Source organism: Leuresthes tenuis, unplaced genomic scaffold (genome assembly GCF_036924035.1).
Source record: "Leuresthes tenuis unplaced genomic scaffold, fLeuTen1.0.hap1 SCAF_22, whole genome shotgun sequence".
Classification (NCBI taxonomy): Eukaryota; Metazoa; Chordata; class Actinopteri; order Atheriniformes; family Atherinopsidae; genus Leuresthes; species Leuresthes tenuis.
Genome location: NW_027325376.1, coordinates 17,852,447 through 17,864,453, shown reverse-complemented (window position 1 = coordinate 17,864,453; position 12,007 = coordinate 17,852,447). Strand labels below are relative to the sequence as shown.

At 40.2% G+C, this 12,007-nt stretch overlaps 1 protein-coding gene across 1 annotated transcript; it reads left to right on the top strand.

The window, feature by feature from the left end:
* Positions 1-858: 858 nt before the first annotated feature.
* Positions 859-10,369, top strand: LOC140281842 (uncharacterized). The gene is made up of 4 exons (XM_072376337.1): positions 859-907; positions 2,145-2,299; positions 3,426-3,533; positions 7,086-10,369. The coding sequence occupies exons 3-4, from the start codon at positions 3,465-3,467 to the stop codon at positions 8,952-8,954; spliced, it is 1,938 nt and encodes a 645-aa protein (XP_072232438.1). The 5' UTR covers positions 859-907; positions 2,145-2,299; positions 3,426-3,464; the 3' UTR covers positions 8,955-10,369.
* Positions 10,370-12,007: the final 1,638 nt, after the last annotated feature.

The window sequence follows — 12,007 nt, the reverse complement described above, 5'->3', positions numbered from 1 at the left end:
ACTGCAGACTGTACAGAAAATGTAAAAACCTACTAACAACATGCAAAGGAATAAACTAAGGTCAAAATAAAGTTTTCAAACAGTGCGACATGTTCCTAAAGCAAACAAAACTTATGCAACACCTGAGCACCGAGTTACCCACAAAGTGATCAGAAGTGTCAAGAGTCAGATGTTTCTCTGTGATAAGATGATTATATTGAAGTCAGCATTTAATAAACTTCAGAATTTTTCCACAGCTGGAAAATGATCAGCATCACCTGCATGACTTAGAAGTTTAGTCAGAGGCACCATGTACATTCTCATGAGAACATGGTACACCCAAGTAATTTGGCAACGACAGACTTATTTAGAGATTTTAGGGGTGCAATGCAATGGTCCAACCAGGAACTGAAAATAAGCCAACTTTCTGATTAATTACTCTGAAGCGGCGCCAGGGTAAAGTGTTTTACAAGTGTAATGCTGCACTGTACAAACATGTTTAGTGTGATAAGTCAAAGGTGAAAGTGGATTACATTAGACTTTTCTCTTCAAAGCTTAAATAAGCCAGTTCACAAATTTCCTGATAAAAATAATGTTAACATTGCAACATTCCAAAATATTGGACCTGAGTCCGACTTAATTTCTGATTGTAGTTAAGCTGTTAACCAGCAAACAAGGCCTGAGTTTAAGGAGCGGGTTTCCTAAAAAAGTTGATTCAGCCTTAAACACTTCAGACTGCTCAATCCATCCTTCATTTGAAATCAAAACACAATGACCTCAATTGAGGTTTCAATATTCGCGGCAAAATCTGAACCACTTCCGAAAGCAGTCACGTGGTACGGCCGGGTGACGAGGCATCTGACGTCATCAAGCCGTCTCCATTATTCAACACACGCTTCGAAACATCATTATAGAAAGCTGCATTCAGGTGAGTCCAGAAAATAATACATGTAGTGGTTAAACATTTGCAGAAATGTGTTCAAAGTGCTCTGTGTCATTGGTTGGATTCTTACGCCTGGACACGGGCAGTCAGAACATGTACCAGAGAGTAAAAAAAGTTCAAATAACCTCGCTAATATTCACAATTAGCATGTCCTGCTAATGCTAATGCAAATGCTCTGCAAACCGTACTCAAAGCAACGCACAATACCAGAAACACAACTTCAGCTATAGATTTCAATAAGCTGGCCAGATGGACAAATTAATTGGAGCTTTATCTTTTTAGCTATGAGTGAAACATGCTGGGCCATTTTCTTCGTCTTTTCTAACCTTTTTTGGACAGTTTTTGACCATCTTATTACATTTTCCACCAAAGCTGCAGTTTTCTAAACTTCTCTCTGTAGTTTTGCTGAAATCTTTTGTGATTTTTAAAAAGTTTGACGATCAGTGTAAAATTTTGAATTGTTCTTTCCAGACTCATCTGGTTATCATTTGGCTTTTTGATAAAACTGGAGCGAAAACACGTGATTTGATGTATTTAATGAACACACTGTGCCATTTTTCATGATTACATCTTAAAATGGGACATGATTATGGTCTATATAAATACAGCTAAAATGATCTTTTTTAGGAGGATGTGTGCAACTTTTAGGAGCTGATACTCTAATCTGACGACAACAAAATATCACTTTTTTTACTCTTCAACTGGACAGTTTACCAATTAAGATAATTTCAGCATGAAAATAAAGGAGATTGTAGGTTATTTGGGTTGAAAAACATTTCAGATTTTTATGAGTCTGAGAGTTTCCTACATCTGAAAGTTTAGGTTTCACTAAAGCAGCTTTCTGGAATGAAACACTGGACGATCACTTCTGATGCCAGAAAAACACTCTTTACACTTTATTTTTAAATGATGGCCTCAGAATGCTCCACTTCATGTTGTACTTCAGAGTGTCTCAGATCAGTCAGACAGCTCCTGATGACGTGCTGTTCGCCACACAGAACTAGATCATTGTAGCAAACTCAAGTGTGGAATTTAGACTTTAAATGACTGCAACATTCCTTTGTGGGGATGGTCAGTGTGGAAATACCAGATGGGGGAACGAACAACGGACCCTCTCAGGGGAGTATTGGGGAAAACCAGAACAGGACCCTTCCGACCCTATATGAGTTGGTCAGCAACCAAAACCAACTCGACCCTTAAACAGTTTTATCATTATTTGCAGTGAATTCCGACACACGACCCCGTTTGTCTTCCGAGCTACCAGAAGCCACCCTCCGGCGCAGGAAAGCAACTGGTCCAGTCCCTGAAAGTCAACTACAATGAAGAGACCCAGTGGGACCCGCTGGTGATTACCTGTAGTTTGGAGCTGCCCTAACAGTAAGATCTGCCCTGTTCTTACATTTCAGACGGTATGCGGTGGGTGTCGAGAGAATTCGCTGTTAAAATGATAAATTAACCCAAGTTGTTTGCCTTTTGAATTTAAATAGTAACAAACCCAACTATTTAGTTATGTTCAATTCACTATGTGTTTCTTATATAATCATCCATATTCAAAGCATTTCTCCTGTTGTCTCAAGGTTCTTTGGTCATGTCATTTTAATAAACGGTTCATATATACACATATATGAAATCAACCGGTTTTTGTGTACGTGTTCTTTACGTATATGTAAGTCCAACAAAACGAGAAGTCGCAAGTAACGACTATATGAGACTGGAATTTATTAATTAATAATTGATTTAACATACCAGAATCATAAGAATCTGTCTTTTTCCTTCGATTGAAGGTGGTGCCCTAAAACGAGATAAAATATGGCTTATTCAGATAGTGAGAATTTTCGGATAAATCCTTACATCTTATCACATCACGCTACATGTGAATAAATATATATTGTTGGTGCCTCGTATGCCGGCTATACATAATTTGGCTACATCATTCCCCCACTGAACCATCACATCTTCTCATTTTCAAGCCTCAGTCTTGACTGAAGCTCACTGAGAACTGAACTGTTCAAAAATGGGCTTCAGAGTGTAAATATGACAAATTTGAGATTACCCTGTGTGACTTTCCTGGATCCCCGCCACCTTCTGGAAATGAGAACAAATTAAGAAACAGACCAAGTCTGAACTTCAGTCTTTGGGACGATATTGGGACCCTTTCCTCAAACAATATCATTGTCATAATGTAGTAAAATAATTTAAGTTGATCATGTTACATTGACTCGGATGCGATTTATGGGATATTGCACACAGTGGGTAGCGTTCTACAGAGTATCTTATTGTATTTTTTTCTGGATTTAATCAAAAAGCTACAAATGTTTTTAACTGTGACCTTAGTGGGTCTCTAAATAACCATTTCAAATTTCACAGGAATTTAAATAACAACCACATGAAATGTGACTAGATGGTTAAAACCTGTCCAGAAAGGTTATCAAGAGAAGAAGAAAAGTGGGTGTGGTTTAACATGCTGCCCGCCACAGCTGAATCTTATTATATGTACTGACAGTTGCAGACAGAGTCCATCAGTCGGAGGACCAGAACCAGAATGGAGCAGCAGAACCAGGATCCGATCCCCTCCACCAGGGACAGAGCCTCTGATTCCACCGGGCTACAGGTCAGTGTGGCGACACTAAAGAGTGTTGAGGCTCTGTGTATACTCCGCTCGTTCTTCTTTTCCATCAGATGTGGAAAAAGTGTCAAAGTTTGCGTTTTTCCTCGTTAAAAACAGCAACGTTTTTCCTGGGGTCCATTTCACAAAGCAGGTTTAGTGAAAACTCTGAGTTTATTAACCTTTGAGTTACCTCCCTCCGTTTCACAAAGGGAGGTGACTCAAACCAGAGAAAGAAGGGTAACTCTAGCCTGTTTCAGAGAGAAAGAGGTAACATAAGCTCTCAGTCAGTTACTGTAGTAACAGATTCTATGAACCTAACGTATTCGGGACCAGGTTTTTTCTCAAAGAACCTAGAGTTTCTCTCTCTCTCCACCCTCTTTCAGCCACACGCCATTTGATTTCTTTATTCAGTCAGCAGGCGGGTTTTGGCGTAGCCTAGTTCTTCTAGCTCTAGACCAGGGGTCGGGAACCTATGGCTCGCGAGCCAGGTGTGGCTCTTTTGATGATTGCATCTGGCTTGCAGATAAAACAAAATATTCTCACTTGTTTTAATCCATCCATCGATTTTTCACTGCTCATGTCCTGTTCAGGGCTGCAGGAGCATTGTCCATTATTTTAATTGGATGATACTGGACTACGTTGGCCGTTGCAGCGTAAAACAGGTAAACGCCCCCTTTTGAATCAGTCTGCTCGGTCATTAGCTCAAAGCTAACCCTTCGACGAAGAAGATGGCGAAAAGAAAAAAAGATGACAAGTATCGTACATTTCAGGCCGAATGGACTGAAGAATTCGCCTTTGTGGAGAGAGCAAATTCTGCCGTGTGTCTAATTTGCAATGACAAAATTACATCGATGAAACAGTCGAATGTAAAGCGGCACTTCGACACGCGCCATGCTACCTTTGCATCAAAATACCCGGCAGGAGACAGCAGAAAGAAAGCGTGCCAAGAGCTACTGATTCACTTTTAAAATATATTATATGGCTCTCCTTGAAATAAATTTCCAAATTTTTTGCTTTCATGGCTTTCTTAGTCAAAAAGGTTCCCGACCCCTGCTCTAGACAGTATGGACACTAGACAGTATGGAGCGACTTTTTTCACAAACATGGCATGTCCTTTTGACCACAAAGAGCAAAGAATTAAATATTTGTTGGGAAATGGTTAGTTGTTTTAGCATTTCCAGAAAATTATCTTTTTGAGCGGCACCAACAGAATATGTTGGGACAAAAGAAAAAAAGACTAATAAATATTTGCATGAATAGGCTTAAAAAGATATCTATAGGCCTATTGCATTTTATAAAGGCACTTGTGTCTTGTGGGGTGGAGTCAGAATGAGTTCCCTCCGGGGATTCCCTTAGCCACTGGTCTTCCAATTAATTACAGTAAGTGAACCTGGTGGTGGTAATACGTGGTGGTGGGTCTTTAATGGTTAGATGACAGGTTTGTAGAGCTCTCTACCTCAGTATAAAGAGTTGTTTTAGAGAGAAATGAAGCTTGAGTTAAAACGGACTGATGGCTGTTGAGCTGAATGGATGTAGACCTCTGGGTTGTAAGCTGGAACAAAGGGTTGGTGTAAAGAATGTCATGTATTACTACCACTGTTACTTTTATTCACTTAAACCAGTGGTCATCAACCTTTTTCAGCCCAACTACATGGTGTTTAAGTGAACAACTTGGACAAGACTGTGCTTCCTTCCATCATTTAAATATGGAAATATTGTTGCACAAGTTCCTTCATCATGACAGAAATAATCAGTATAAGAGCAAAAGCAAGAGTTTACTGCTTAAAAAAACTGAACATGCATCGAACACATCAGAGGACAGTGCTGATAGATGAGGGCACTTATAAATATTAATATTATTTTTGGAAACTTTGCTGACTTTGTTACTGCGTGTTGCCTGTTTCATGCTCTTCCTTGCTGCAGTCTTGGGTGGGCTGTGTTTTGACTCTTGGCTGTTGTGTGGTAGACCATATATATATATATATATATATATATATGGCTTTAGGGCAACTTAACTATTAACTATACTGTCTCTCTGTGTGTGTATGTTCGTGTGTTGTTTTATTGAATATATATATTAACAATGAAATTATGGCATTGATTTGAGCCCCCACCACTTTATGAACAACAACAAACCACAGTGAACAATGGTCAAACATGAATGAAGAAGCTGATAAGACCGCTTTGGTTGGTCCCATGGATGGGAAATTTTGTTTTAAAACAACAGACGGATGGGATGGTCAGTAGGGTAGTAGGGGGTTTTACAGGCGCCCTGCGTATAGAGGCTACAGTCCTCCCTGCAGTCGGCCCCGGTTCGAATATTGCATCGGATTAACTTTTACTGCGCATCATTCCCCCCTCTTTCTGCTTTCTGTATCTTTTTATCTGTCCTGTCCAATAAAAGGCATGAAAAAAAAATTCTTTAAAAGACGGATGGAGAGCACGTTTGTTTAAGTACCTCCTTGAAAGAAAAAAACGTTTTGTTGCTTAAACTTATGTATTCAGTAATTATTGGATAACCAATTGTGAATGTCTATAGGTGGATTTATAGCTAATGACAATCTCATTGGCCTACTGTTTGTTTCTGCTAACGTGATTGGCTAAGATGCATCACATGGTGGACTCTGACACTTCCGTGCTTAGCTTTTGCAGAATCTCCGAAAATGCCCCTAACACCGTAACTTTCAAAGAAAAGAAAGCAATAATTGCCCTTTGCAAGATGCAATAAAAGAAAATCTATTAGATTAGCTGATAAACCATCAGGAAGCAGCACATCTGACCGTAAGCTGTCGTTTGGAAACCGAGGGGGACTTAATGACTGTGCGACACAGCAGTGGCTGATCTTACATGTCGCACGTCTCAATGAATTGAATTCTTGTATTGTATTGAGCTTGTATTCTATATTAATAATATTCTATTATTCTATATTACGATCTTTTTTAACATTTATGGACAATTGTTTCCATTGCAAATTTATTAAATTTCCCTATTTAAATCTTTAAATACCGTTTTCTCAAAATCACTTTTTTTGTATTTTTCCTGTATCAATATCTCAGCCTATGTAACACAACTCATACCCAACTTTCCAGTTATACATTTAGCAGTATTCTGAAGATATTTACTGAAGGCTTTGTAAATTCCTGGCCTGATTTATGTGACACTAGAAATAAAAAAGATGGCGAAAATGTATGTTTTTAAGACTATAGACAGTATATTTTGATTTCCTAGGTATTGAAAGCAGATATCCTGAAATACTTCTGTAATTTTCTTTTCATCTTGTGTGTAAACAAAATTTAAAAAAAAAAATTTGAACCTGGCTTTATGTTCAGATCTATGTGCTGGGGGGAAAAAAGCGAATTTGTACATATTTAATGAGATAATGCCTAATTTGCATAATTAAACATACAAATTTCAAAACGCTACCCTATTCACCTCTAGTGTCTCTCCTTAATATGAGATATTGAGACCTGTGTCCAGGTCCAATTAGAATATGTTGGTTAGCATAGGTAGAGAAATTCAAAAGGATCAACGTTTTCTTCCTCTCTGTCATTCCAGGAACATGTGGCCCAAGAGGGATCCGAATGTCACTGCTATAAGCACTGTGGGAAAGTTTTCAAAGGATCATCACATCAGAGGCTTCATACTGGAGAGAAACCTTACAGCTGCAGTCAGTGTGGGGTAGCTTTCACTATATCGTCGCAGCTTAAGAGACACCAACATATTCACACAGGAGAGAAACCATACAGCTGTGATCAGTGTGGGGCAGCTTTTTCTAAGTCTTACGATCTTAAGACACACCAACGTATTCACACAGGAGAGAAACCTTACAGCTGTGATCAGTGTGGGGCAGCTTTCTCTAAGTCTTACGATCTTAAGATACACCAACGTATTCACACAGGAGAGAAACCTTACAGTTGTGATCAGTGTGGGGTAGCTTTCATTACATCGTCGCAGCTTAAGACACACCAACGTATTCACACAGGAGAGAAACGATACAGCTGTGGTCAGTGTGGGGCAGCTTTTTCTAAGTTTGACAATCTAAATACACACCAACGTATTCACACAGGAGAGAAACCATACAACTGTGATCAGTGTGGGGCAGCTTTCATTACATCGTCGCAGCTTAAGACACACCAACGTATTCATACAGGAGAGAAACCATACAGCTGTGATCAGTGTGGGGCAGCTTTCAATACGTCGTCGGAGCTTAAGAGACACCAACGTATTCACACTGGAGAGAAACCTTACAGCTGTGGTCAGTGTGGGGCAACTTTCACTAGATTATGTAGTCTAAAGAGCCACCAACATATTCACACAGGAGAGAAACCTTACAGCTGCGGTCAGTGTGAGGCAGCTTTCACAACATCGTGGAAGCTTAAGAGACACCAACATATTCACACAGGAGACAAACCTTACAGCTGCGATCAGTGTGGGGCAGCTTTCGCAACATCGTCGCAGCTTAAGAGACACCAACGTATTCACACAGGAGAGAATCCTTACAGCTGTGGTCGGTGTGGGGCAGCTTTTTCTAACTCTTACGATCTTAAGACACACCAACGTATTCACACAGGAGAGAAACCATACAGCTGTGATCAGTGTGGGGCAGCTTTCACTATATCGTCGCAGCTTAAGAGACACCAACGTATTCACACAGGAGAGAAACCTTACAGCTGTGGTCAGTGTGGGGCAGCTTTCATTACATCATCGCAGCTTAAGAGACACCAACGTAGTCACACTGGAGAGAAACCTTACAGCTGTGGTCTGTGTGGGGCAACTTTCACTACATTATATAGTCTAAAGATACACCAACGTATTCACACAGGAGAGAAACCATACAGCTGTGGTCAGTGTGGGGCAGCTTTCATTACATCGTCGATGCTTAAGAGCCACCAACGTATTCACAAAGGAGAGAAACCATACAGCTGTGGTCAGTGTGAGGCAGCTTTCATTACATCTTCGCAGCTTAAGAGACACCAACGTATTCACACAGGAGAGAAACCATACAGCTGTGGTCAGTGTGAGGCATCTTTCACTGGATCGTCACATCTTAAGCGACACCAACGTATTCACACAGGAGAGAAACCTTACAGCTGTGATCAGTGTGGGGCAGCTTTCATTACATCGTCGCAGCTTAAGATACACCAACGTATTCACACAGGTGAGAAACCATACAGCTGTGGTCAGTGTGGGGCAGCTTTCACTACATTATGTAATCTAAAGACACACCAACGTACTCACACAGGAGACAAACCTTACAGCTGCGATCAGTGTGGGGCAGCTTTCGCAACATCGTCGCAGCTTAAGATACACCAACGTACTCACACAGGAGAGAAACCTTACAGCTGTGGTCAGTGTGGGGCAGCTTTCATTGCAATGCGTAATCTAAAGAGACACCAATGTACTCACATTGCAGAAAAACCTTAGTTGTGATCAGTGTGGGGCAGCTTTCAATGCATTATCTAGTCTAAAGAAACACTGACATATTCCCATGGGAGAGAAATCATACAGCTGTGGTGGGTGTGGGGCAGCTTTCACTACATGTGACCATCTTAAGACACACTAACGTACTCACACTGCAGAGAAGTTATTGGATTAAATCGACAACAAATTTTATGGCAGATAAGAAAACATTCAACTGGCAGCAGCAACAGGAACTACCAACTTGAGCCAACAAGCCTTTCCTTTGTTCATATTAAAAATCTTGTTCTGAATGTTCTGTGGGTAGCACATGTTGATTGAGTGATATAATTTGTTGTGATGGTTTTAACTGTGGACAGATCTCACACCATTCAAGACAAAGATGGCATCAATTGACCTTTCTCAAAACCCCGCCCCCAAACAATCATTGTCCAATCCTAGCAATCGTTACTTTGGTAAACAGCGTCCGTCAAGCTGCAGACCTCCGACAAGCAAAATGGTGAAACCATGTGCCTGCAGGATATGTAAATTGGACAGTAGGTACCCCAAGATTTTGGCTGGAGGAGTCGTGTTCTTCCCCAAAGCCGAAAACACAACAGGAACGGTGCCTACGATGGGTCATACAGTGTGGAAGGCCCCACTCCCAGCTAAATGTAATGAAGATAAACAAGCATACATACGTCTGCTCCAAGGTAAGGCCAGGCTAGTTTAACGCCATAGCATCATGTTTTGTCAGTTTACATCAAAGTTGAACATAGTAGCCCAACAGGCAATTTAAAATTTTTTTTGTTTGTTTTCATCTATCATGTAGCATTTTGAATAGACAGCCTGATCCTGAGTTTTCCAACTCTGTACTTGCTGTACAGGTGCCAAACCAGACTAAGGACTAGCTTGGAGGCTGTCGAAAGCCACCCTAAAAACCGCAGGCCTAAGTTACATGCCAATAATATATATATTTGAAGTACAGTATATAACTCTATATTCAACCTGTTAGTACATGTCATATAGCCTAACGTTATTGCATGTATTGCTCCAAAAAGAGTCACTAACACAGATCTGTATTCCTCTCCCAGCCATGACAATGTGTCGATACTCCGTCGGCGTCAAGGAGCTTGACGAGCTTGCAACAGTAACTAAGAGGGGTGGGGCTTTTGCAAAAGGTCAATTGTGTGTTGATGGACGGAACATTATGCAATCTGTTTGAAACTAGAAACATGTTTTTTTTTCTGTTTTTATACTGAACATATATGTTTTGTTTGAAGTTAAAATTCACAAAGTAGCTTTGCACCAGTTGTGGGTATTAATGTAAATATACAACATCTGTCGAAGCAATATATAATTTCAGTTTGATGTGAAGTCTAGCTTTATGCTCTTCTGTATTTCATTCTTCTGCATTTTATTAAAGGTCAGATGTCAACGTTTGTAAAGCTTTTCATGTTCTTGCTACAGAGATATTTTTGAAGAAAATGTGTGTTTGGTTACGAGGGAAAGTTGACCCTTATCGTCTTCCCCAAAGACCCAGAAATCTTTAATGCAGTCTGAAAAAGGTTTGAAGTTGTTCCCTGTACTTTCCAGACAGCTGTATGATGCTCATGACTGAAGCTGAAAGTTAAGGCTGTTCCAACACTAAAAGGGCACAAGGCTTAACTTCAAGCTGTGAGGGAAACTATTTCAAAGGACAGTAATGTCCACATCCTAGTGGAGGTGGTCTCAGGTATCACCCTCCCACTGCTTACAATACAGCATTCTATCTCCTCCCCAGATGCTTTCACACTTTGGATCCTGTGACCAGCACTCGCTCTTTCAGACAGGTTAAACACTCACTATTGCGGATGAATTAATCGACCCACACATCGGTCGTGTTGTTCAGTGACTCACAGGTGACGGTAACAACCTGTCAAGTGTAAAAGATCTGCTTATAAGTCCATACTCCCACCAACTAGTTTAAAACTGAATAATCCTTTCAGATGAGGCCTAGACCTTATTTCTGGCATGAAATACATTTATCTACTCACTGAGAACAGTTTGGCAAAAGTCGGAAGCTATTTAGAAAACTTGCGATCGGCGTATATCCATATAATGGAGTGAACAGGGCAGGGACGATGCAGCCTCTAAGTAAGGCATTATCTGTCTTTATTTCACCAATACTTTAAGACGAATGAATGAACAAACGCGTACTATTGCTCTGTTAGCACATAGCTACTGTTATGTGGATACTTGCAGCTATAGGAGAGCTAAAGGAGGGCATTTGCCCAATAAACTGAGTTTAGTTTCGGTTACCTCCTGCCTGCTCCATGTCTGCATTTGGGTCCACCTTCCTCGCCTCCACCTCAAAACCATGACAGTTAGTACAACCAAAATCAATTTTTGTTGTTTTTGTCCTAATATGGTTGGTTTAATATTTTAGAGTTTCTGGTTGTCAAATAGCTTAATAGTCAAAGTGCCTTAATATGACATGATTTTATCACTCTGTTGTGGAACATGTTTCGACAATTTCTCGACAAGTGTGATGTGTAGAACTCAAGTGTGGAATTTAATATAAACTTTTAATATAAAGGTTTTAAATGACTACAACATTCTTTTGTGGGGATGGTCAGTGTGGGAATACCAGATGGGGGATTTCTACATCAAAGAAGAGAAATTTACAACAACCTTTGCCCACGAAAGCATTTTGGGGGAGTTTTCTCAGCCCCTCTTTCCACAGACTTGTGCCATAAATTTAGGTAAATGCATTAATAGCTTAGTGCTAACTAAGCTGAACAAACAATGGACCCTTTCAGGAGAGTATTTCGGAAAACCATAACAGGACCCTTCCGACCCTATATAGGTCAATGTAAACAATGGTGAAAGTTTGCCCTGACTCTGACTCAAGCCAGAGACAGTCGCTGCATGGACCTCTCAAAAGGATCTCACCCAGAATCACTTTTTAGCTGAATCTTGAAACTGTATTAAGTGTGCTTTATATCTTTGTACAAGTTCTTTCATGTTCTCAGTGATATCACAAGCTGCATTTTAATACCTTTTTCATGATCATACGTGGAACGATACAGGAGATATTA

Bases quoted from the DNA above. Each gene is read 5' to 3' on its own strand.
- LOC140281842 (XM_072376337.1), top strand. From the start codon at position 3,465: ATGGAGCAGCAGAACCAGGATCCGATCCCCTCCACCAGGGACAGAGCC. The intron at 3,534-7,085 runs GTCAGTGTGGCG...CTGTCATTCCAG, and splicing joins CTGATTCCACCGGGCTACAG to GAACATGTGGCCCAAGAGGG.